At 40.7% G+C, this 24,185-nt stretch overlaps 1 protein-coding gene across 1 annotated transcript in view; it reads left to right on the top strand.

The window, feature by feature from the left end:
* GALNT17 (polypeptide N-acetylgalactosaminyltransferase 17) overlaps positions 1 to 24,185 on the top strand; it is a 351,458-nt gene that overhangs the window by 315,312 nt on the left and 11,961 nt on the right. Inside the window, exons 7-9 of the mRNA XM_070945586.1 lie at positions 4,477 to 4,662; positions 12,626 to 12,763; positions 20,180 to 20,275. Coding sequence (XP_070801687.1) covers positions 4,477 to 4,662; positions 12,626 to 12,763; positions 20,180 to 20,275 — 420 coding nt within the window. The remainder of the gene's footprint in view (positions 1 to 4,476; positions 4,663 to 12,625; positions 12,764 to 20,179; positions 20,276 to 24,185) is intronic.

Raw genomic sequence — 24,185 nt, 5'->3', positions numbered from 1 at the left:
TTTCAAGTTATTTAACTGTATAATAGAACTAAAATGTGCTACTGAAAAGGAAGAAGCTTCATTGAATAAAACTGAAGTGATTTTAAGGATTTAAGAATTATAACCCATAAGAAAGAGATGGGAATAATGGATCTACAAATGTAATTTGCTGATGATTTTAAAGCACAGAAGGGATTTGCTGGAGTTAATATATTGGAACTATAGAAAGATGATAAGAATTTTGAAAGAAGAGATAAAGAAACTAGGAGAAACAGATGTTAGAACTTCTTTTGTGGGAAAAGAAGAAAAATTTATTTATTTATTTGAATTAATTGATTTATTTGATCATGGTTAAAATAATGGACTGTTATTTCTGGTGATGTCTTTTTTTTAACAAATTGAATGATGATTTTTATTTATGGTAATGTTTACTTGGGGGTATTGGATATAATTTGTAATACTTACGTTTTTGTTGTTTTTCCAGATAAATAATGGGTTGCCATTTTTGATGATATTTAATGATTTCTTTTGATTGGGACTGGATGATGAATTGGGCTTTGATTATTTAAAGAGAGGGGTTAGGGGCAATTTATTTAAATGGAAGTGGAGATATAAATACTTAAGGTGTTATTTTTGATAACCTTTACTTGCCTTTTACTGATAAGTAAGAAAACATGAAGATTTAGAGATGGGCTTATAGAAAATTGGCTGAGCTATGGAATGCAGGAATGTTTGATTGCATTTTAAAAGACACGATAATTTGTGATGTGTATAATACTTGCTGGGGATGAGGGGGAAATTTACTTTTTCTTTTCTCTTTTTAGATTTTTTAAAATTTTACCATTATTATTTTTATAAATAGCTCAAATACTCAAATACCTAATACTCCTTCCTCCTCCTATTTCCCCCACAATGACAACCCTGTGAAGTGAACTGGGGAGAGAGAGGGGGGGGAGGGAGAGAGGGAGAGAGAGAGGGAGAGAGAGAGAGAGAGAGAGAGAGAGAGAGAGAGAGAGAGAGAGAGATTGGCCAAAACCAAGTCACCTTCTTGGCTTTGTCGTTGGCCAAAAATAAGCCATTGTCAGTACATGTTTCTGGCAGTAACTGACATAGTAGAAGATGGGCTGGGCTCTGAATCTCTCCATATTCACACCAGGGGCCGTATTCACTTACCTTCGCTACCGGTTCGCCAATGTGAGCGCACACATGCTCACTTTGCGAGCACGCTCTACCTCCGCGCATGCACAGGATCTTCCACGTATGCGCAGAGCGTCAAAAATGGGACATGATTACATCCGGGTGAGTGGGCGGAGCCTCCCGCCACCACCACTACTGGTTCACCCGAACCGGTTAGAACCAGCTGAATACCACCACTGATTCACATGGCATATTGTTATCTGCTAACAGCCTCCAATTGAGCATATTAGTCTTACACTTAGGCACTCTCAGCTATTCAGGGAGGGTAGTATAACGGAGCTCAGATCCTTCAGCCCTATCCTCCTTTAATGTTATTCCTTGCTCAATGGTCTCCTTCCGCCATCTTTCAATTCTGCTTTGCTCTTACATACCCTCAAGAATCTTGCCATAAAGTGCGTCCATTCAAAGTGTGTCAAGGATCATTTTCTTGCTTAGTTCTCTAGGCGTCAGCTGTTGTTTCTCTCCTGATCTTAGGTGGGGCAATTCCCATGAGATGCTATAAATTCTCAGTTGATGTAGGTTAGAGCAGAGTTCCCCAACCTTTCTGGGTTGGCGGCTTGGAGGGGAGAGAGGGGTAGGCACCTTTATGCATGCCTGCACCTGTGCAAATGGGCCCATGAGTGTGCGGGCAATGCAAACAAAGAGACTTGATAGTACAGTGGTCTATGCACCCTGTTATTAACACAGCTGCCTGCAATTTCTGCTGGTTCAAATCTCTCCAAGGCTCAAGGTTGACTCAGCCTTCCATCCTTTCTAAGGTAGGTGAAATGAGGACCCAGTTTGTGGGGGCAATAAGTTGACTTTGTATAAAATATACAAAAGTATGAAGGCTATTGCTTAACGCACTGTAAGCCGCCCTGAGTCTCCGGAGAAGGGCGGCATATAAATCAAATTTAAAAAAAAAAAAAAAAAGCCATGCACACCTGTGTGATGCTTGTGCTGATGCTAGCACCCACGTGATGCTTGCACCAATGCTAGCACCCGTGCAATGCTCATGGTGACGCTAGTGCCTGCACGACACTAGTCCAGTGTGCTTGCACACATGCACGCTGGCCAGCCACTCACCCATCCCAGTTGCCAACAGGCCATGGCTCGGTAGTGGGCCATGGCCCACAGGTTGGGGACCCCTGTGTTAAAGGCATCCTTTCACTAAATATACTGCTTCATTGATGGCAATGTCAACTTGTTTTGCATGTGCAGATGCATCCACTCTGGAGCAATATTGAAGGTAAAGCCAAAAGACATCCCCATCCCTAAAATTGCAATCTCTATAGAGAATTATTATTTGCATACCAACAGCATGCTCTTCTACAGAGACACTTAGGGCCAAAACTGATGTGTGCAAAGTGATTGACTGAATTCCCTATGTATAGTTGATAGTTTTCCTGATGATATTATTTCTCAAGATGACTTTAGACTTGGTGTTGCGGCAATGCAGTATAAAAGAGAGTATCCCATCCAGTGTCACACCGTGATATTTTGGTATTCAACAGTGCTGTAATTGGTCCTCTTGCCACATATCATCCAACCCTTCCATTGAATCTCAATTTTGAAGGTGGAAAGCACAGACTTGGGTCTTCTGTGGTGTTTTTTTTTTTTATTTGATTTATATGCCGCCCTTCTCCGCAGACTCAGGGCAGTTTACAGTGCATTAAGCAATAGCCTTCATACTTTTGTATATTTATACAAAGTCAGCTTATTGCCCCCACAACTGGGTCCTCAATTTACCTACCTTAGAAAGGATGGAAGGCTCAGTCAACCTTGAGCCTTGGCGAGATTCGAACCTGCAGTAATTGCAGGCAGCTGGTCTTAATAACCAGCTTAATAACAGGGTGCCTTAGACTACTGTACTACCAAGGCTTGGGTTTGGGCTTCAAGTGGTTGACAGTATAATATCATCCTAATTCCTCAAGTGCTACCAGATTTTCCCAGCTATCTCATCAAAAGCTGATCCTGGTGCAGCCACTGCTGTGTTGTCTATATAGATGAATAGACGTGTATTGTCTGGTTGATCATTCTTATATATTTTATATGACGTTGGAGAAAATGTGCTACCTTTTGACACCCTGTTCCTCTGCCTTCTGGTTTCTAGTCCGGTGCCTTAACACATCTGATGTTTTTCCCCACTTCTGCACTTAAAATTTTAAATAATTTTAATGTATTTCTCTACTACATTGTTGCATTGGTTTTACTTGTTCGATATAGTCCTTAATAAAATTATTGGGGGCGGGGGAAACAATGCAAGTACAAAAGAATAGAGCAGAGGCAGGAAATCATGATACATATTTCTCCTTTTTGGGCCACCATGGCTTGCTGGATACACCTCATTTACACTGAGTAATGCAAATCTTCCAGATGTACTAATGCAGGGGTGTCAAACTCGATTTCACTGAGGGCTGCATCAGGGTTGTATGTGACCTCGGGGGGGGGGGGGGAAGCAGCTGCGACGGCCTTCTGCAGCCCTCTGCCAGCAAAAATGGAGGTCAGGGGGACCATGCGCAGCCCCCTCCGGGCCCTGTTTCTGGCCGTGAGGCCTCCTGCAGCCCTCTGCCAGTGAAAATGGGGCCCGGGGTACCGCACGCAGCCTCCCAAACTCCATTTTCACTGGCAGAGGCACCGCAGGCTGGTCCTTTGCTGTTTCCAGGGCAGCCCCGTGGGCCAGATTTAAGCACCCCATGGGCAGGATCCGGCCCGCGGGCCTTGAGTTTGACACCCTGTCCTAGGGCAATGAAATGGATCTGAAAGATACCACTTAGGAGGATACTGAGGGAGGTTAGGATCAGGGATGGGCTTCAAACATTTTAGCAAGGGGTTCTCTGCCCAGTTGCTGGGTGGGCGTGGCCATGGTGAGTGTGGCCTAGTTAGCCTCCTGCACCATGGCGGGGGGCATGGTTTTGCCCTCCCCAGGCTCCGGAGGCTTTGCTCAAGCCTCCAGGAGGGCGAAAATGGCCTACCCAGACTCCAGAGGCCTTCTGGAGGCCGGACTCATTTCTGGCCTTCCCAAAATTCTGGTAGGCCCATTTTTCACCCTCCCAGAGCCTCCACGCATGCCCTGCACTTACCTACATTCAAAACGGGCTGTGTGGGGACTCCGGAGAGGGGCGGGGTGGAGTGGGTGGGGCCAGCTAAGAGTGGGATTTGGAGGTTCTCTGAACTGCACAGAATCTTAGCTAGCAGTTCTCCCGAACCGCTGCAAACCCCCAGCAGCCCACCCCTGGTTATGATGTTTGCGAATATGGGGGTGTTTCCAGTTACTGACTTTCTGTTGTTGTCTTTTCTCCTTTGTCTCAATCTTTCCAGGTGTGGCTGTGTGGTGGCAGCATGGAGGTTCTCCCTTGCTCTCGAGTGGCCCACATTGAGCGCAAGAAGAAGCCGTACAACAATAACATTGGCTTCTACACCAAGAGGAACGCACTGCGGGTGGCCGAGGTATGGATGGATGATTACAAGTCCCATGTATACATCGCATGGAACCTGCCGTTGGAGGTGAGTCAACATACTTACTGTAGATCTCCTTCATCTGCCTTTTCTCCTAATGTCCTTTCAGTGAATCTGTGAGTGACTATGTTTATAGCAGAGAATCTTTCAGCCTTCTGCAGGCATCCTATTTGTACAAACACACACACTACATAAACCACATGGTAGCTCTGCCATACAAAGAGGCTATAGAAATCTAATTCCTCCTCTTTTGAATTACTCCTGCTCCAGCTCTTCTTTTTTTCCCTTTTATGAGAGGGAGGAGACCTTGACCTTCTCTTCAGACATTGCTGGAACAAGTGATTTCATCACAAAATGCCAATCTGCCTGCTTTCAACTTGTCAAATGGGGTAAAGAAAGGGTGATCTTTGCTCCAGACAGAAAAAAAAAAATGTCCTGACCCAATATTTAGCACATATACACCAGAAACCACACTGATTTTTTTCTTTTTCTTTCTCTTCTTTGTTTACATTCTTAATAGAAAGGGAAAAGAGGAAAAGATGAGGCGGTACAGAGATGGAAGTTTCCAAACTTGGTTATTATGGGGCTAAAGTATCTTTAGGTAAAGGTTCCCCTTGCACATATGTGCTAGTTGTTCTCGACTCTAGAAGGTGGTGCTCATCTCCGTTTCAAAGCCGAAGAGCCAGCGCTCTTCGAAGACGTCTCCGTGGTCATGTGGCTGGCATGACTAAATGCCAAACGCGCACGGAACGCTGTTACCTTCCCACCAAAGGTGGTCCCTATTTTTCTACTTGCATTTTTATGTGCTTTTGAACTGCTAGGTTGGCAGAAACTGGGACAAGTAACAGGAGTTCACCCCGTTACGCGGCACTAGGGATTTGAATTGCTGAATTGCCGACCTTTCGATTGACAAGCTCAGCATCTTAGCCACTGAGCCACCGCATCCCTAAAAAAAAGTCCTAAAAAAAGTAACTTTGGAAGCTCCCAAATAATATCATAACATTTCCAGTGATTTCATATGGACCGAATTCTAGGAACTGTGATGGGCTGGAAAATAGACCTCAGCTTAATTTCAAATTTTGCTTTTTCACTTGAAAGTACATAATTTCCACATGAACATTTTACAGGCACCTGTAGGAGATGACCAGGGGGAGCCTGAGGGCAGGGTCAAATGCATCATCTGTTTGGAGTCTACACCCCCATAAGAGACCTAAGTCCTGCCCCCTTGAAGTCTATTGACTGTCATCTGGTGCCAATTCGCCTTGACGTTAGTAGATCAGATTCTTGTGTACAGGTTACATGGAATAAATTTGCCGTGCTTTTTGATCTCAGTCCTGGCTCCTGGTTTCTTGCACCTAACAGAACCCACCTGAGTGCCAGTTTGCTCCCAGTTTAATTGGAAAGTTCCATTTTTGACAGAGATGAGCTATGTGACCCCACTGGCTGTAAGTGACTATTCATATAGATCATTCATATAGATAAGTGTCCATTCATATAGATCAGGGGTATCAAACTCAATTTCATTGAGGGCCGCAACAGGGTTGTGTTTGACTTTGGGAGGCCGGGGTGGGTGTGGCCAGGGTGGGCGTGGTCAGCATGACATCACTCGTGTCGGGGTGCCTGTGGTGGCCCAAGCACTCTGCCAGTGAAAATGGGCTCCTGGGCCCTGTTTTCAGGGCAACGGCCTTCTGCAGGCCTCTGCCAGTGAAAATGGAGCTTGGGGGTGGCTGGGCGCGGCCCCCCTGAGTTTCATTTTTGCTGGCAGAAGGCTGCAGGAGGCTGTCCTGGCTGAAAACGGAGCCTGGGATGGCTACGTGCGGCCCTCCCGAGTTCTGCTTTTGCTGAGAGGCACCACAGACCGGTCCTTTGCTGTTTCCAGGACAGCCCTGTGGGCCAGATCAAAGCACCCAGTGTGCCAGATCCAGCCCACAGGCCTTGAGTTTGACACCCCTGATATAGATGCTGGAGCCCAAGCTACTTCATACCAGTGAATTTTGACGGCTGAAATTGTTTACTATCAGCCTCCCACCTGAAGAATGCTGAAATGGTTATGTCTGTGGAGTTTCTCAGTCATCCAGGCCATGGTTGTCCCAAAGGTGTTTTTTCAAAAGGCAACTGGACATTCTTTGGTTTTTTTCCCTTGAAGACATTTTTTTTTTAAATTTGATTTATATGCCGCCCTTCTCCGGAGACTCAAGGCGGCTTACAATGTGCTAAGCAATAGCCTTCATCCTTTTGTATATTTATACAAAGTCAGCTTATTGCCCCCACAACTGGGTCAATTTACCTACCTTAGAAAGGATGGAAGGCTGAGTCAACCTTGAGCCTTGGCGAGATTCGAACCTGCAGTAATTGCAGGCAGCTGTGTTAATAACAGGGTGCATTAGACCACTGTACTATCAAGGCTCTTCATTTCAGGAAATGAAGAATCTTCTTGGATGAGAAGTGAAATGTCTTCAAGGAAAAACAAAGAAAGTCCAGTTGCCTTTTGAAAAAAAAACACCTTTGGGACTTTAATAGTTATGTCTCTGAAAGGCTTCTTATAAGTATCTTGCTTTAAATACGGTATGACCCGAGGGTCCCCAGACAGCCTTTAAATTGCTATTTTTCTCAACCCTCATTCCAATAGCAACATTTTGAGGAATAAAACCTAAAAGCAAACAAATATATAGAAGTGTGGTGCTTCACTACAAGAGGGAACCCATCTATACCCTTATGACTTTCTTTTTTTTTTTCTTTCTAAATGTAAGTAAGGAAAACTTGAATTGAATTCCAATTCCTGAAGATTTCATGGATATGTCTGTGTTATTTTCTTGGAAACAATGTGGAAGTGCTTCACAATTGCCTTTTTAATGATTTCTTTTTAACCTCCCAATGTATCACCTGCTGGTCTCTCATTCTAATACTAATCAGGGCTAACACCGTTTCCCTTTCCAAGCTCTGCCAAAGTCATCTAAGTGCTGACTTCCATATATATTATTTTCTTAATTACCGTAGGCCAGAATAGTGCAATTTTTTTCAATTTTCCAGATATTTTTTTTTTCACTTTACCATCTAGGCTACAGATCTGGACTTCCTAATATTTTCCCTCCAAGTGCCAACCACATCAAACTTTTCTCAGATTTTTTTGAGTTTGACTAAAGCAAGCTAAGTATTGCCCTCTGTTGTGACATTTCTTTGCATTTAAAAAAAAGCAAGCAGCAATACTAATTTAATAATCAGGTTGATAGCTAGGTGGGGAGAGTTTTACTAGTGAAGATACATTGTCAGTTGGTAAAGGATAAGGTTCCCCTCGCACATATGTGCTAGTCGTTCCCGACTCTAGGGGGCAGTGTTCATCTCCGTTTCAAAGCCAAAGAGCCAGCACTGTCTGAAGACATCTCTGTGGTCATGTGGCTGGCATGACTAAATGCCAAAGGCTCACGGAACGCTGTTACCTTCCCATCAAAGGTGGTCCCTAGTTTTCTACTTGCATTTTTTATGTGCTTTCGAACTGCTAGATTGACAGAAGCTGGGACAAGTCACGGGAGCTCACCCTTTTACGCGGCACTAGGGATTCGAACTGCTGAACTGCCCACCTTTCGATCAACAAGCTCAGCATCTTAGCCACTGAGCCACCGCGTCTCTCAACATTGTCAATACAGAAGCCAATTGTTTATTCAGCCTTGTTAGAAATGAGATCTTGGACTTTTAATCAGGCTTAAAAACTTATTTTTTTCTTCTCTGGCATGTTTAGTTTTACTGATTTCTGCCTTTGTTTTTCTGTTTATCATCTCCTTTGGTGTGTTTTATTGATTTTTTTTTTTTTTTGCTTTTATCTTTGTTGTTTGCCTTGAGAGTTGTCATCTTGAAAGATAAGCTCTGTGTGTTTTCTAAGCCACTAATCGAGCATAGGTTGAACTCATTAAAAATGAAGAAAGAAAGAAAGAAAGAAAGAAAGAAAGAAAGAAAGAAAGAAAGAAAGAAAGAAAGAAAGAAAGAGGGAGAAAGAAAGGGAGAGAGAGAAAGAGAGAGAGAAAGAGAGAGAGAAAGAAAGAAAGAAAGAAAGAAAGAAAGAAAGAAAGAAAGAAAGAAAGAAAGAAAAGTGGATCCTGAATCAAATCTCCCAGACAACAAAAGCTATAATTCCAAATACTCAGAAAAATTCACTTACCCTGAAAGATATTTCTTTTCAGACTGGACAGTATAAAAATTGAGAAAACCTATTTTGCTTTCTAAAAAGATTCATATTTTTTTTCCTTTAGTATCTGAAAAGTGAACACAATGTCTCGAAAACGTGTTAAAGATATATTGTGATTGAAAAATAGAAAATTATAACTGGGACTATCAGCTAAATGTGGAAAAACTCCTTAACCAATTTTTGCCCTTTATAAGGGATTTTAAAAACTTTTTTCATCCCATCAAGTGTTTAATTACTTCTTTCCATGGCATTTCTTATTGTATGAGATTACCCAGTCCCTGCTGTTCACATTTTAGTCCTCCAAAGATTTCTGAGTTTTTCTTTTTCCTTTTCAGATTTTTTTCCCTTTCACTTATGAAATATGAGATTTCCATAAACATTTAGATAGATGGTGCTGTTTGGGGCTGCAAATTCATTCAGTGGCATTCGTTTCTGAACACTGGCAATAGAAAGAATGAAAATTCAATTTATGGGAGCATAATAGTTTGGTCTCACATCAGTCATCTTCCTTAACAATAGTAACTACCACAACAATTAAAAAATATCAACAACAAAAGCTTCCATGAATATTGACTTCCATTGCCTATTATGCTTCAGTCAATCAAGATTTTCACATAACTCTTCAGCATTTCCGTTAGATAGAGAAGACGTAGACTATTTTAAATACCTTTAATTAAAGGGTGCATTTTACCCCAAGCATACTATAATTTTCTGTGCAACATAGAATCTCTAATCTAATCTTTCAAGCCAACATCTGGTTGCCCAGATCACAGCTACTAAGAGGAATTTGCAGTCTCCGACATTCTTCAGAAACAAAGATTGCTTGCAAAGACAGGCAGATATAGAGGGATGCAGTGATGGCATTGATAAATTTAGTTGAATTTCTCTTTCTTCTCTCTTATCATTAGTCTTCATGACTTCTTAATCCTTTTTTCTGCTTTGCATAACTTTGCTTACTTTGAAAAAAAATAGCACGGTGGGCATGTATATATGTATGAAAATAGTGATGATGATGAAATGTTTACAATGAAGGTGACAATGGTGACAATGATGATGATGATGATGATGATAGGTTTGGAGAAACAAAATCTCATTAAAGAACAAACTAACCAGGCTTCTTAAAATTATAAATTTAACAGAAAAACAGATATGAGGAACCAATGAAAAGAAGATAATGAAGAGTCATCAATAAAGTTAATAATGATTTATGAATCAAACCAGGGGGAAAACATTCTAAGAGATGTGAAAAGAGAATGAGAGGAGCGGAAAGATACTTGGGGAAGGGAAACAGGAGTCTGGGCTGGTAATTTCAAAGCTAGACAGTGGAAGAGGGTAGGGATGGGAGAAACACTTAGATTGACTAGGCACACTCAATACCTAGATTGATTAGGTACAGTGATGTAGACACAGATACAGACAGATAAAGATTTAAGAGAAGAATATGGGAAGCAAGTCAAAAAAAGAATAAGAATTAAAGTATTGATGCGGACAAGAGATGATGGATAGAAGGTGGAAGAAAGAAGAAATAAATAAATCTTTTTTTCTTTTTCTTTCCTTTTTTTTATTATGGTGGCAGGAGGAGAAATTAGAACAGAGATAGGAATGTGTTCAATAAGAGATTGAGGGATTACTTGTATCACCTTTACATGATGAAACAAAAGTAATAATAAAATGGGAAAATTAGAGATTGAATGATGGAATTACTAAGTAAGTTTAAATAACATTGTGATTGGGAAATGTTGAGCAATTAAATAACGAAAAGAAAATATTTTAATATAAACATGTGCATTAATACTAGAATGATATAGATTGGATGAAAGCAAAGAATATGAATAGAGTTATTTTGTATATTTAAATAATATTGTGATTGGCATTAGAATAGTATATTGAAACATCGAATAATGAAACAATGAAGGATAGTATTTTAATATAAATAGATTTGAAGAGGGAAATATGGGAAATATGGGAAATATGAATAAGAACTAAGTATTAAAAATGGGAAAATTAGAGATTAAATAATGGTATTGAGTTTGTTTAAATAATATTATGATTTGCAGTGGAATAATAAAGTGAAATAAAGAGTAATAAAATGATGAAAGTACATATTTTAATATAAACAGATGTATTAATAGTGGAATATAGATTGGAAGAATGTAAAGAATATGAATAGAATTAATTTGCATGTATAAATAATATTGTGATTGGTATTAGAATTGTATATTTAAATATTGAACAATGAAATAATGAAGGATAGTATTGTAATACAAAGGGAACGTCTTTTAATATAATGGTGACATGAATAAAAGTTAGAATAAAGACAGAAATAAAAGAAGGGGAATATTAGTAGACACATTTTTGTAAAATAAGACAAATGCAAGGAGAAGAGAGGTTTAGAAACTGAATGGCGGTAGTATTATGTATGTTTAAACAATATGAAATAATAAAATATTATAACTTGATATAAATGTGCATTACTACTAGAAATATATAAGCTGGATGAATGTGATAACTGTGATCAATAATACTATTTTATCTGTACTGTAATGGATGTCACCCAGGTGTCACACTGTTCACACATTGATATGCATATGTAATATTAAAAGAAAACTTGATAAAAAAAATTATAAATTTAACATTCTGGATATCACATCAAACCAGGACTCCCCAGCAGATATTAATGCTGAGAAGGTTACCTTTTTATATGTCCTAAGCCTGCATTCCAAAAAAAGAGGGGCCTTTCAGAAATTGGAATCATAACCTCTTCCTATGAAACATCTTGATTTTGAGATTAAAGTGCCCATTTCTGTGCACAGGACTAAGTTGTTTTGAACATTCTTGAGTTATCTCAAATTCCAAAAAGAATCAGAGTAGATTTTCCCTTTGATTTTAAAATCAAAATGTAGTGTGCTGATTTCAGAATGTTTCATCTATTGCCATTCATAAAGAGTTCAGGAAAATATTTTGCTATTCTTAGCTGGAGGTGATGGGGATTGAACTTTTGATCTTCTCGTGGGTGTCAAACTCGCCGCGTCATGTTGCCGTCACAGGATGTTTTGCCACTTTTTCTCATTTGCGGAGCTGGGGTGGGCGTGGCCTGCGCATGAGGCATCTGACCCATGGGCCGCCAGTTTGACATCCCTGTTCTAGATATAATTCAATGCTTTGCCACTGAATTATAGTTCATATTTGTAGCTGTATTGTGTCAGCACGGTGGCTCACATGGTTAGAATGCTGAGTTGACAATCAGCAAGCCCACATTCGAGACCCAAGTACTGCTGGGTGGTAGGGTGAGCTCCCATCATTTGCTCCAGCTCCTGCCGACCTAGCAGTTTAAAAGCATGCAAACGTGAGTAGATAAATAGGTACCATTTTGGTGGGCTTATTACTGGGGATCTGAAAGGAGCTCCCCAACTGAGCATCCCCCAGGCAATGGTGATGTCACCATCATGATGTCCTTTCAACCTGGAAGTGCCTCGTTGCTTCTTCTGACACAAATACGACAACGACGATGACAATCTGTATTGGCTGGGATGAGTGGGAATTTTATGCCAGGGGTGATTTTTAGGCCAAAGACTACTCACACTTTAAAGAAACTGTTGGCCTACCTAACTCCAGATGTTGTCACAATCTTGTTCTATGTTTCTTTGGGCTTTCCAATGTGAAAAGAAGAGAAAGACCTCAAGGGTGGCCCCATAAACTATGGAGGTAGGAAAATCCAAAAGAAAGATTCCTAACAATGTGTTTTTAAAAAGCAGGAGTGAACATCTGGTTATTTCAGAGCATAGCAACAATAAGAGGAAGAGATGATGTAACCATGTACCTGTCTTTCAGAACCCAGGAATTGATATTGGGGATGTTTCTGAGCGAAAAGCATTAAGAAAAAGTTTGAAATGCAAGAGTTTCCAATGGTACCTGGACCACGTCTACCCAGAAATGAGAAGATACAATAACACCATTGCCTATGGAGAGGTAATTAAGAAGGAACTACTACATGGAATATGTAAGAATTGACTGTGAATTTAGAGTACATTTTATGTGTCTCCTCCAACCATTTTCTAATGAGATCTGCAGGGAGTAACTAGAATCAGACAGTTTTACTCAAAACTGGAATTAAAACTCCTTCAGCCAGCCCCAATGGCTATCTAATGTCATTCTTGCCTTCAGAACAGAAGATTACAAATATCTCTGGAACCAGTTTCATTTGGTCATGTTCCATTTAATTTACACCAGGAGACTTAATATCTTTCAGGGGTTTGGGAGTTCAGTTACTATTCTTTTTGAACGTTGTCTTTGCTAGTTATCACTTGCAGAAGATGCCATCAAGATTTGCACCATTGCTGTACACGTCAGCTTTCTACTTGAGAAATTTTCCTGACTCTTTATCGAGATGATATAATTTCTTAACATTAGTTATCATAACCTGATATAACATGGTATAACCATATCATGTTTTAATATGGCTGTAAACCGCCCTGAGTCCTTCGGGAGAAGGGCAGTATAGAAATGTAATAAACTCAGCTCAACTCAACTCAACCAGAACTGATAGGAATTATAGATTAATCACATTGGTGGGTCAGGAGTTTCCTATTTCTGGTGTAGGCACCACTAAGCTAAATTGGTTTTAGGTAATAGGGACTAGGTGCCATCTATTTCTAATCTCAGTTCAGTTTGGATGCCCTGCTCGATCTGATTTAACCGTTCAAATTGATTTGGAAATCCACTTGATTTCAACTCAGTCCATTTGGGAAGTTGTTTTGATTCTTCATTCAATCAAGTGATTTTCAAATTGTGTTTTTGAACTTGGCAACTTCTCTACCACCAGCCTTGTGATATCTGGCCATTATGGCTGCAATAGAGCATGCTGTAAGCAATATCCCAGCTGTGCTAACTGTGGTCCTTTTTTTTTTTTCAATGGAAAGACTAAAGCTGGGGTCCTTTGCTTGCAAAGCACATTTCTTACATGCATAATAAGGTCCTCTTTATTGTGAACGTGGACCACCAATGTAACAATTGCATTTGAGGTTCTCTCTTTGAAGAAATGGCTCAAAATAGGTGGCCATCTAACATCTCATTGTTATCAAATCAAAGTGGTGGTAGTATCTTTCAGCCTTACCCTGGTCTCTGTTCTAAATAATATCAAGCATTGGTTCTGATGAGGAGACAACATTCTTCTTTGCCTGAAACTTAGTGGAGAGAATTTAGTTGTAGAATTCACAAAAAATCCAGATGGCTGTAAGTGCACTGTGATTCATGACCCATTCTACTTTATGATGAATCACACCAGGTATGAAAAAAAGGTTATGTTTCTCAGCCCTAATTATAAAGGGAAAAATTTCTTGCATTGGTTTAGTCTTGCAATCCTCTGGTTTCCCATTTGGTTAGGAAGGCTTCGACGCTGTATTGATTTGCAATATTTGTCAGGCTGTATCTCTTGTCATCACTTAACATTAGTTCCATAGCCAAGGCTGAAGGGAATTATAGACCAACCACATTTGGTGGGACATGTGTTTCCATTCCTGGTCTGGCAGTACCAAGCTACTGTTGGTTTTAGACAGCATGCTCTGAATTGATTTTAGATGTATGGATAGGGTGCTGTCTAATTCGAATCTCAATTCAGGTTGGATGGCCTGGTTGATCTGATTTAACCATTCAAATTGGTTTGTCAATCTAAATGATTTCAACTGTCAGTCCATTTGGAAAGTTGTTTGGATTCTTCATTCAACCAGGTGATTTTCACATCAAATTTCCAAATTTAAGTTTTATGCAATTCTACTTTAACAGTCACTTCCTAAATGTAGTTATATAGAGCAGTGTTTCCCAAACTTGGGAATTTCAAGATGTATGGACTTCAACTCCCAAAATCCCATAGCCAGCCATGCTGGATGGGGAATTCTGGGAGTTGAAGTCCACACTTCTTAAAGTTCCCAAGTTTGGGAAACACTGATATAGAGCTGTGGCTCGGTGGGTTGCGTGCAGAAATTGAAATCCAACATCTCCAAGTCAGTTTGAGAAAGATTCCTGCTGGAAACTTTGCATTCATTATCATTCTTTAACATGTCTATTAAATAAAGCCATTTTTCTGGGTTGACACAATGCAGTGAACCAAACTAATAGCTGGATTTACATGACCCACTTAAGCCACAAATGTACAAAAAAGAAAACAACTGACCACGATTTGATTCTGATTAGAGCAGTCTATAAGTCTTATAAGTAAGCAAATAAATAAAGTGAATATTACTGCAACATGCAATTATAATATTCTGGTTATGAGTTTGGGTGGACACAGCCAATGCATGGTATACTGAAGTTGATAGATCAATAATTCGACATTTATAGTCATAAGGTCCCATACCCTCCTCACTCTTCAACCCACATTTCTTTGTTGATGAACAGAGCCATTGTCTGCTCTGAGCTCACTTTGAACATCAGAGCTCAAAATAGGATCTTACACTTAAGCAGGAAAAACCAAAAGTACCCATATAGACTGGGTGAAACCAGGCTTAACAGCAGTAACTGTAACAGGAGTCTTGGAATCTTATTGGACAACCAGTTAAATATGAGTTAGCAGTGTGCGGCAGCCAAAAAACCCAATGTAATCCTAAATTGCATTAACAGGGGGATACAATCAAGATCATGTGAGGTACTAATAAAGCCTTAGGAAGACCACACCTAGAATACTGCATCCAGTTATGGTCACCACACTAAAAAAGATGAGGAGACTCTAGAAAAAATGCAGAGAAGAGCAACCAGGGGACTGGAGATTAAAACATATGAAGAACGGTTACAGGAACTGGGCATAGCTAGACTAGTGAAGAGAAGGACCAGGAGAGACATGATAGCAGTGTTCCAGCATTTGAGGGGCTGCCACAGAGAGGGTCAAGATACTGTCTAAGACACCCAAAGGCCAGACAAGGAATAATGGATGGAAGCTGATCAAAGAGAGATTCAACCTGGAAATAAGGAGAAATTTTCTGACAATGAGAACAATCAACCAATGGAACAGCTTGCCTTCAGAAGTTGTGGGAGCTTCATCACTGGAGGCTTTCAAGGACTGCCATTTGTCAGAAATGGTGTAGGGCCTCCTGCTTGGGTGGGGGGTTGGACTAAATGACCTACAAAGTCCCTTCCAACTCTGTTACTCTGTTAATCTCTATTAATAGGAGAAACAGCTCTAGCAAACAACTGTTGGAAAGTCAGCTATGGATGGGCTATTTGTATAGTGGGGCTGATGGACATTCACAATGTTCTCCTTAACTGAAAACTCCCACCTTTTATTGCAGTGTATGAATAGGGCAGATGTCCTCCACTTCTTCATCATATTCAGCCCAGAATTAAAATGTAGATTGATATGCAGTGGAAAGTCATTGCATAGCAGCATCTGGGAAATTTGCAGAAACCCTCACTTGCTGGCCATTTGCTTGACAAGCTGGCAGAGGGCCTAAGGAAACAGACAGAAATAATAATTCACCCATAATTCATTTTCAATTGCTATTCTATTCCAGACATAACCAATCACTTATGAATGGACATTCGGTTTATTCTATTTTTTTTTACAGTGTTTCAAGTTTCCATTTCACCTAGAGAAGGAAGAAGACGAGGAGGAGGTTTTAGGTTTTACCATTTTGAAAGAGAGAAAAAAAAATCTTTAATCTCCCATCACTTCTTTTAAAAAGATAAATGTTTGGCGGAGAGGAGAAAAATGCTAGGAGAGAAAGCGAGAAAGATTCCTGGGAGACTCATCCTGTAAAGATAACAATAATGTATTTCCTTCTATTACCTATGTACCAGGGTAGATAATTCTTGATATCTGGTGGATACATTAATAGTAATTTGGGGGAGGAAAGCCCACAGTGAGTTTGGCTAGGATGAAGAATGGATAAAATATGTTACTCTTATGTTAGTCCAGCTTTGACCTGGGATGTTTTCCATTACTACTTTTTTTAACAGTGTGAATTGTTTTTTAGGACAGTGGGAATTAATTTCCATTTTTTTTCATTAATATTTTTTTATTGTTTTATATCATACATTTATTTTCTATGTTGAGCAGTGTGCTCTCTACGTGTCCAAGATGTTAACATGCGAACGTACAAACATCATCATCATTGTCATTATAGTCATATATACCTTAACAAATATGCAGTAACATATAAACAGATATGCGATAATATCCATCATATTATAACATATATTGTCTTTCATTATGGTGTCGATTATATAACTATCAAGTTAAAAAAAATTACCCATCTATTTTCATTTCTTTTATACACTATATTTCACCCAGTTTCACGACGACAGTCCATCTCTTTCCTTCTTTCTTCTCCTTCTCTCCCTTCCCTTCTCCCCTCCACTTCCCTCTCCTTCCCTCTCTCCTTCTCCTCTCCTCCCCTCTCCTTCCCTCTCTCTTTCTCTTCTCCCCTCTCTACTTCCCTCTTCTCCCTTTTCCTCTCCTCCTCTCCCTTCTCCTCTCTCTTCTTCTCCGCTTCCCTCTCCTTCCCTTTCTCCTACTCCTCTCCTCCCCTCTCCTTCCCTCTCTCTTTCTCTTCTCTCCTCTCTACTTCCCTCTTCTCCCTTTTCCTCTCCTCCTCTCCCTTCTCCTCTCTCTTCTTCTCCGCTTCCCTCTCCTTCCCTTTCTCCTACTCCTCTCCTCCCATCCACTTCCCTCTCTCCTTTTCCCTCTCTCCTTCCCTCTTCCATCTCCTTCCTTCTCCCCTCCCGTCCTCCACTCCACTCCACTCCACTTCCCTCTCTCCCATCATCACTCCACTTCTCTTTCCTTCCATCTTTTTCTTTTCGTTGTTGCATATTTCCAATTCCTAGAATACGGTGTATTTTCCAGATACCATCTCTTTCAAATATAACTATACATTTTCTACAGTGGGAATTGATTTTCAGACTGCATATGTCCCCACTCCCCTCCCCACCCCAATCTCCATTGTTGTGATCTCAGGGAGTATATATTCTGTAATGGCACTTTACCCAATGGGACAGATTTCTACTCCCTTCTCCAAGAAATGGATGGTTCCAACTCTTGTAGCATTTTAGAAGTCCACAAAGATCTCACTCTTCCTCCAGACATTGGGGCTGAGTTAGAAGTCACTGAAACATTGGCATGGGTGTAAATGATAAATAGCCTTTGATTTGGTTTCTTTTTGGACTTTTTATTTTGTTCACCATCCCAAGTTTCTCAGACTGACGGGCAGGCATATAAATTGGATGGAAGGATGGATGGATGGATGGATGGAAGGAAGGAAGGAAGGAAGGAAGGAAGGAAGGAAGGAAGGATATTATAATGAGAGCTGATTGTGAAGGGCATTATTGTTTTGTGAAAGAACCAGGAAATGGGTTGATGGTTGAGGTAGTCCTCGACTTACAACCACAATTGAGCCCAACATTTATGTTGCTAAGTGAGACATTTGTTAAGTGAGTTTTGCCCCACTTTATGACCTTTCTTACCACGGTTGTTAACTGAATCACTGCAGTTGTTAAATGAGTAACAAGGTTGTTAAGCAAATCTGGCTTCCCCGTTGACTTTGCTTGTCAGAAGGTTGCAAAACGGGATCACATGACCCCAGGACACTGCAACTGTCATAAATATGCATCAGTTGCTAAACATCCAAATTTTGATCACATGACCGCAGGGATGCTACAACAGTCGTAAGTATGAAAAACGGTCATAAGTCACTTTTTTCAATGCCGTTGTAACTTTGAATGGTCACTAAACGAAGTGTTGTAAGTCGAGAACTGCCTGTATAGTAGAATTCTCCCTCATGCAACTCACAGCTTGAAATGCCAAAAGAAAATGCTTGAACCAAATTGCTTTAAATTTTCTGGGCTTAGCCTGGCCTATCCACCTGACAGAGAGAAAGGCTCTCGTGCCCATGGCTTCCTCTTTGTAGTCAAAATGGCAACGAATACAACTTCTACATTTCTAAAAAATATGGGATTGGGATCCAAACCAATACCACACATAGTCTTTTTTCTGATCTCCTGTAACATTTTCTATTCTGTCAACCTCATTTTCATGGGTCCCAAGCAGTGGTGAAATCCAATTTTTTTTACTACCGGTTCTGTGGGTGTGGCTTGGTGGGCGTGGCTTGGTGGATGTGACAGGGGAAGGATACTGCAAAATCCCCATTCCCTCCCCACTTCTGGGGGAAGGATACTGCAAAATCCCCATTCCCTCTCCACTCCTGGGGGAAGGATGTTGCAAAATCTCCATTCCCACCCCACTCTGGGGCCAGCCAGAGGTGGTATTTGCCAGTTCTCTGAACTGCTCAAAATTTCTGCAACCAGTTCTCCAGAACCTGTCAGAACCTGCTGGATTTCACCCTCGGCCTAAGAATTCGTTTTAGTAAGCTGTGGTGAATTTATCTCTGTGTTTGATCTACTATACACGTAGCCATGGCCACCCGGTCACCTGACCAGCTAGCCACGCCCACCCAGCCACATGACCTCCAAGCCACACCCACAAAATAAGCCATGCCCACAGAACCGATAATAAACATTTTTAGAACCCACCCCTGGTTGGGGGTCACCACAACATGAGGAACTGTATTAATGGGTCGCGGCCTTAGGAAGGTTGAGAACCACTGATCTACAGCCTCCCTGACTGCTGCAATTTGCTTTCTGTGGGACTGTGTGGAAAGCCAAGAAGGCTGCCGATTGCTGGAGAGATAATGGTGAACTAAGAGATAATATTAGTAGCTCGGGTTGGTAGTTGGGCTGTTGGTTTGGGCTCCGAGCTTGGCAACTTGGTTGCAAATATTTCGTCACCATTTGAGGAGACATCGTCAGTGTGCTTTGAATTGTGCTTGTCTGTCAGAACACTGGTCTTTAAATACTTTTTATGTGATGCAGATTAGTGTGGATGTTGTTTGTTACTTCTAAGTCATGGTCTGATTGTTCATTAGCTGTTGTTATAAAGGCATGGTCTGTGGTTTTAAGTACCCTCTGTGTGACGTAACTTAGTGTTTTTTGTTTTACATGACACAGACAGTACTTAAAACCAAAGACCATACCTTGATAACAACAACCAATCAACAATCAGACCATGACTCAGAAGTAACAAACAACATTCAAACTAATTTGCATCACATAAAAAGGTATTTAAAGACCTGTGTTCTGACAGACGAACACAATTCAAAGCACACTGACGAGCTCTCCTCGAATGGTGATGAAACGTTTGCAACCAAATTGCCAAGCTCGGAGCCCAAACCAACAGCCCAACTACCAACCCAAGCTACTAATATTTGGACACATCTCAAATCAATAAAATCTTCCAGTAATTATAAGAAAACACTTGTCAAGAGAAGTGAGAAAACACTTGTTAAAAATGTCTTCATCTTACACTAGCAAGATCTCATTCCGTTTTTGCATTTGTTACAGCTGAGGAACAACAAGATAAAAGATGTCTGCCTCGATCAAGGGCCACAGGAAAATCACACGGCGATCCTCTACCCATGCCATGGCTGGGGGCCACAGGTTAGAATTCGACTTGGTTACCATGATGTGATTTCAACAAGGATGCTGAAAAAGTTTTAACGTACTAGTGAAGAAGCCCGGGTGAATTCTGCACTGAGCAGGAAGTTGAATAGAATAGAATATAATTTTTTTATTCGCCAAGTGTGATTTGACACACAAGGAATTTGTCTTTGGTGCATGTGCTCTCAGTGTACATAAAAGAAAAGATACGTTCATCAAGAATCATAAGGTACAAAACTTAATGATAGTCATGGGATACAAATAAGCAATCAGGAAACAATATCAATATAATATTGTATCGTATGGATACAAGCAACAAAATTACAGTCAAGCAACAAAATTACAGTCATACAGTCATAAGTGGGAGGAGATGGGTGGTGGGAATGATGAGAAGATTAATAGTAGTGCAGACTTAGTAAATAGTTTGACAGTGTTGGGGGAATTATTTGTTTAGCAGAGTGATGGCATTTGGGGAAAAAACCGTCCTTGTGTCTAGTTGTTCTGTTGTGCAGTGCTCTATAGTGTTGTTTTGAGGGTAGGAGTTGAAACAGTTTATGTCCAGGATGTGAGGGGTCTGTAAATTGGACTAGATACTTCTAAAATGTGTTCCAAATTTAAGATTCTAGGGATCAATTAATTCAGGATTACCAAGATGGAAGGTAGCAATAGCACTTAGACTTATATACTGTTCCATAGTGCTTTACAGCGCTCTCTATGCAGATTGCAGAGTCAGCATATTCACACCCACCCACCCCCCTCAACAATCTGGGTCCTCATTTTACTGTCCTCGGAAGGATGGAAGGCTGAGTCAACTTCGAGCGGTCAGAATCAAATTCCTGACTATGGGCAGAATTAGCCTGCAATCCTGCATTCTAACCACTGCGCCACCGCGGATCTTAAATACAGGTAGTCCTCAACTTTCAACCATAATTGAGGCCAAAATTTATGTTGCTAAGCAAAACATTTGTTAAGTGAGTTTGGCCCATTTTATGACTTTTCTTGCCACAATCGTTCAGTGAATCGTTGCAGTTCCTAAGTTAATGACCTGGTTGTTAAGTGAATCTCACTTCCCCATTGACTTTATTTGACAGAAGGTTGCCAGAGGTGTTCACATGAATATGAGTCAGTTGCCAAGCATACAAATCTTGGTCACGTGACCATGAGGACTCTGCAATGGTCATAAGTGTAAACTAAATGAACTTGTTGTAAGTCGAGGACTATCTGTATTGGGGGTCTTCAACCTTGGAAACTTTAAGACTTGTGGATTTTAACTCCTAGAGTTCCTCAGTCAGCTTTGTTGTCTGAGGAATTCTGGGAGTTGAAGTCCACAAGTCTTAAAGTTGCCAAGGTTGGAGACCCCTGATCTATATGATCATATTTCAGATTCAGCCTTTAACTTTATAGCATGTCAGCTTCCTTTTCGTTGTGTTTAAATAACAAAAAAATTTTAAGTAGACTGGGAAAAGAGCCTTGGTAGTACAGTGGTCTAAAGCACCCTGTTATTAAGACCAGCTGCCTGCAATTACTGCAGGTTCGAATATCTCCAGGCTCAAGGTTGACTCAGCCTTCCATCCTTTCTAAGGTAGGTAAATTGAGGACCCAGTTGTGGGGGAAATAAGCTGACTTTGTATAAATATACAAAAGGATGAAGGCTATTGCTTAGCGCATTGTAAGCTGCCCTGAGTCTCCGGAGAAGGGCGGCATATAAATCAAAAATTAAAAAAAAGGAAAATAGTGGGTATCGAAAGATGTAACCATGGACATAATTTCCAGACAAGAACATGGAGAGTTGGGATCCATAACTCGATCTCCTTCAATGGAATCAGGAAAGCCTTCTTTTTTGAAATGGGGTTTGTGCATCCCATTCAAGGATGCTTCTGGGGAAGAAGCATCTCCGTGTATGGAGCGCTTTCCTGTTTGACATTCAGGAATGTCAAAAGAATTTCTGCGTTTGCAGGGCCGTTTTCTTTTCTCTCTCTTTCCCCAAAGGTCAACTCCTGTGTACTTTCTACACTTGAATAGAGCTTGTGATCTGCTCTTTTTCTTTCTTCTGTGGCAAATCCTTTGTCTAGTGATTTTTCTAAAGTGGAATTCTTCCACCAATGTGTATAGTTATGTAGGTCTTTCATATTGGAATTTCCTACTTGCCCCAAACATTGGTTTCACAGTTGGACATGTGAGCAGATCTTTCCCTCCTCTGTCCTTTCACTTTATTTAGAGGGTAATCCAATCCACAGATGGTTAACAGAATATAAGAGAATAACAAGAGTTGGAAGGGACTTGGAGGTTTTCTAATCAACCCTCTGTTCAAGTACCATTTCAGACAAATAGCAATAGCACTTAGACTTATATACCACTTCACAGTGCTTTACAGCCCTCTCTAAGCGGTTTACAGAGTCAGCCTATTGCCCCCAACAATCTGGTCCTCATTTTATCTACCTCGGAAGGATGGAAGGCTGAGTCAACCTTGAGCCGGTGAGATTTAAACTGCTGAACTGCAGCTAGCAGTCAGTTGAAGTAGCCTGCAGTGCTGCACTCTAACCACTGTGCCACCTTGGACAAATATTTGTCCAATCTCTTCTTAAAAACTTCCAGTGTTGGAGCACCTACAATTTCTGGAGGAAAGTCGCTTCACTGATTAATTGTTCTAACTGTCAGGAAATTTCTCCTTAGTTGTGGGTTGGATCTTTCCTTAACTAGCTTCCATCCATTGCTTCTTATTTTGCCTGCAGGTGCTTTGGAGAATAGCTTGACTCCCTCTTCTTTGTGGCAACCCCTCAGATATTGGAATGCTGCTATCACATCACCCCTAGTCCTTGTTTTCATTAAACTAGACATACCCAGTTCCTGTAACTGTTCTTCATATGTTTTAGCCTCCAGTCCCCTAATCATCTTTGTTGCTCTTCTCTGCACTCTTTCTACAGTCTTAACATCTTTTTTATATCCTGGCGGCCAAAACTGGATCAGTATTCCAAGCGTGGTGTTACCCTTATAAAGAAGTACTAACACTTCACATGCTATTGATTTTATCCTTCTATTAATGCAGCTTGGCTTTTTTAGCAGCTTCAGCTATTTCCACCTGTTTTCTCTTTTCTGACTTGTGTGTAAAACTTTGCTGCAGAAACTGCAAGAATTTTGCTCTTACTCCCACCTCAAATTTTATTCCAAGAGTTGCTGTTTTATTTTATTTTATTTTATTTTCCACACCAGTATCCTTCAGAGTGACAGCAGGCTGCTCTTTTGGGAGGACCTTGAGGAAACAAATGGCAAGGATAGTTTAGCAGACACCACAATTTGCTCCAATAGAGGTTTTCTAGTCATCCTTTCAGGGTAGCCCCATGTAGCATACATACTATCAGTTATGAAAATCTGCCCAGTCCAAGACCAGGGGAAGCACTGATGGATGAGACATAATTTGCAAAGGAGCACCTTCCTCCAAGTGCAGTGACAGTGACAGAACTAAAAGGCTTTCCAAGCTGTCAACCAGCTCTTTTAATCCCTCACAATTCTTCTTCTTCTCATTCTTAACGAACAGAGCTTGGAAATAATGGAACACATGTAGTCCTCCAATTATGACCATTGATTGATTTGAAGTTACAATGGCACTGAAGAAAACGACTAACAGCTGGTTCTTGCACTTATGCCCACGGCCACATCCCCACAGTCATGTGATTAAAATTCAGGCACTTGGCAATCGACATGTATTTATGATGGTTGCAGCATCCGTGTGTCATGCAACTGCCAACCTTCTTAGCCAGCTTCTGACAAGCAAAGTTAATGGGAAAACCAGATTTCCTTAACAACTGCATGTTTAATTTAACAACTGCAGTGATTGGCTTCACAACTGTGGCAAAAAAGAAGGTTGCAAAATTGGGTGTGGCTCACTTAACAACCATAGCAATTCTGGTCC

Source organism: Pituophis catenifer, unplaced genomic scaffold, assembly GCF_029215685.1.
Source record: "Pituophis catenifer annectens isolate HBS135680 unplaced genomic scaffold, rPitCat1.0.hap2 SCAF_1, whole genome shotgun sequence".
NCBI classification, from domain to species: Eukaryota; Metazoa; Chordata; class Lepidosauria; order Squamata; family Colubridae; genus Pituophis; species Pituophis catenifer.
Note: the sequence above shows the minus strand (reverse complement) of the source record. Positions and strands in the feature narration are given on the sequence as shown.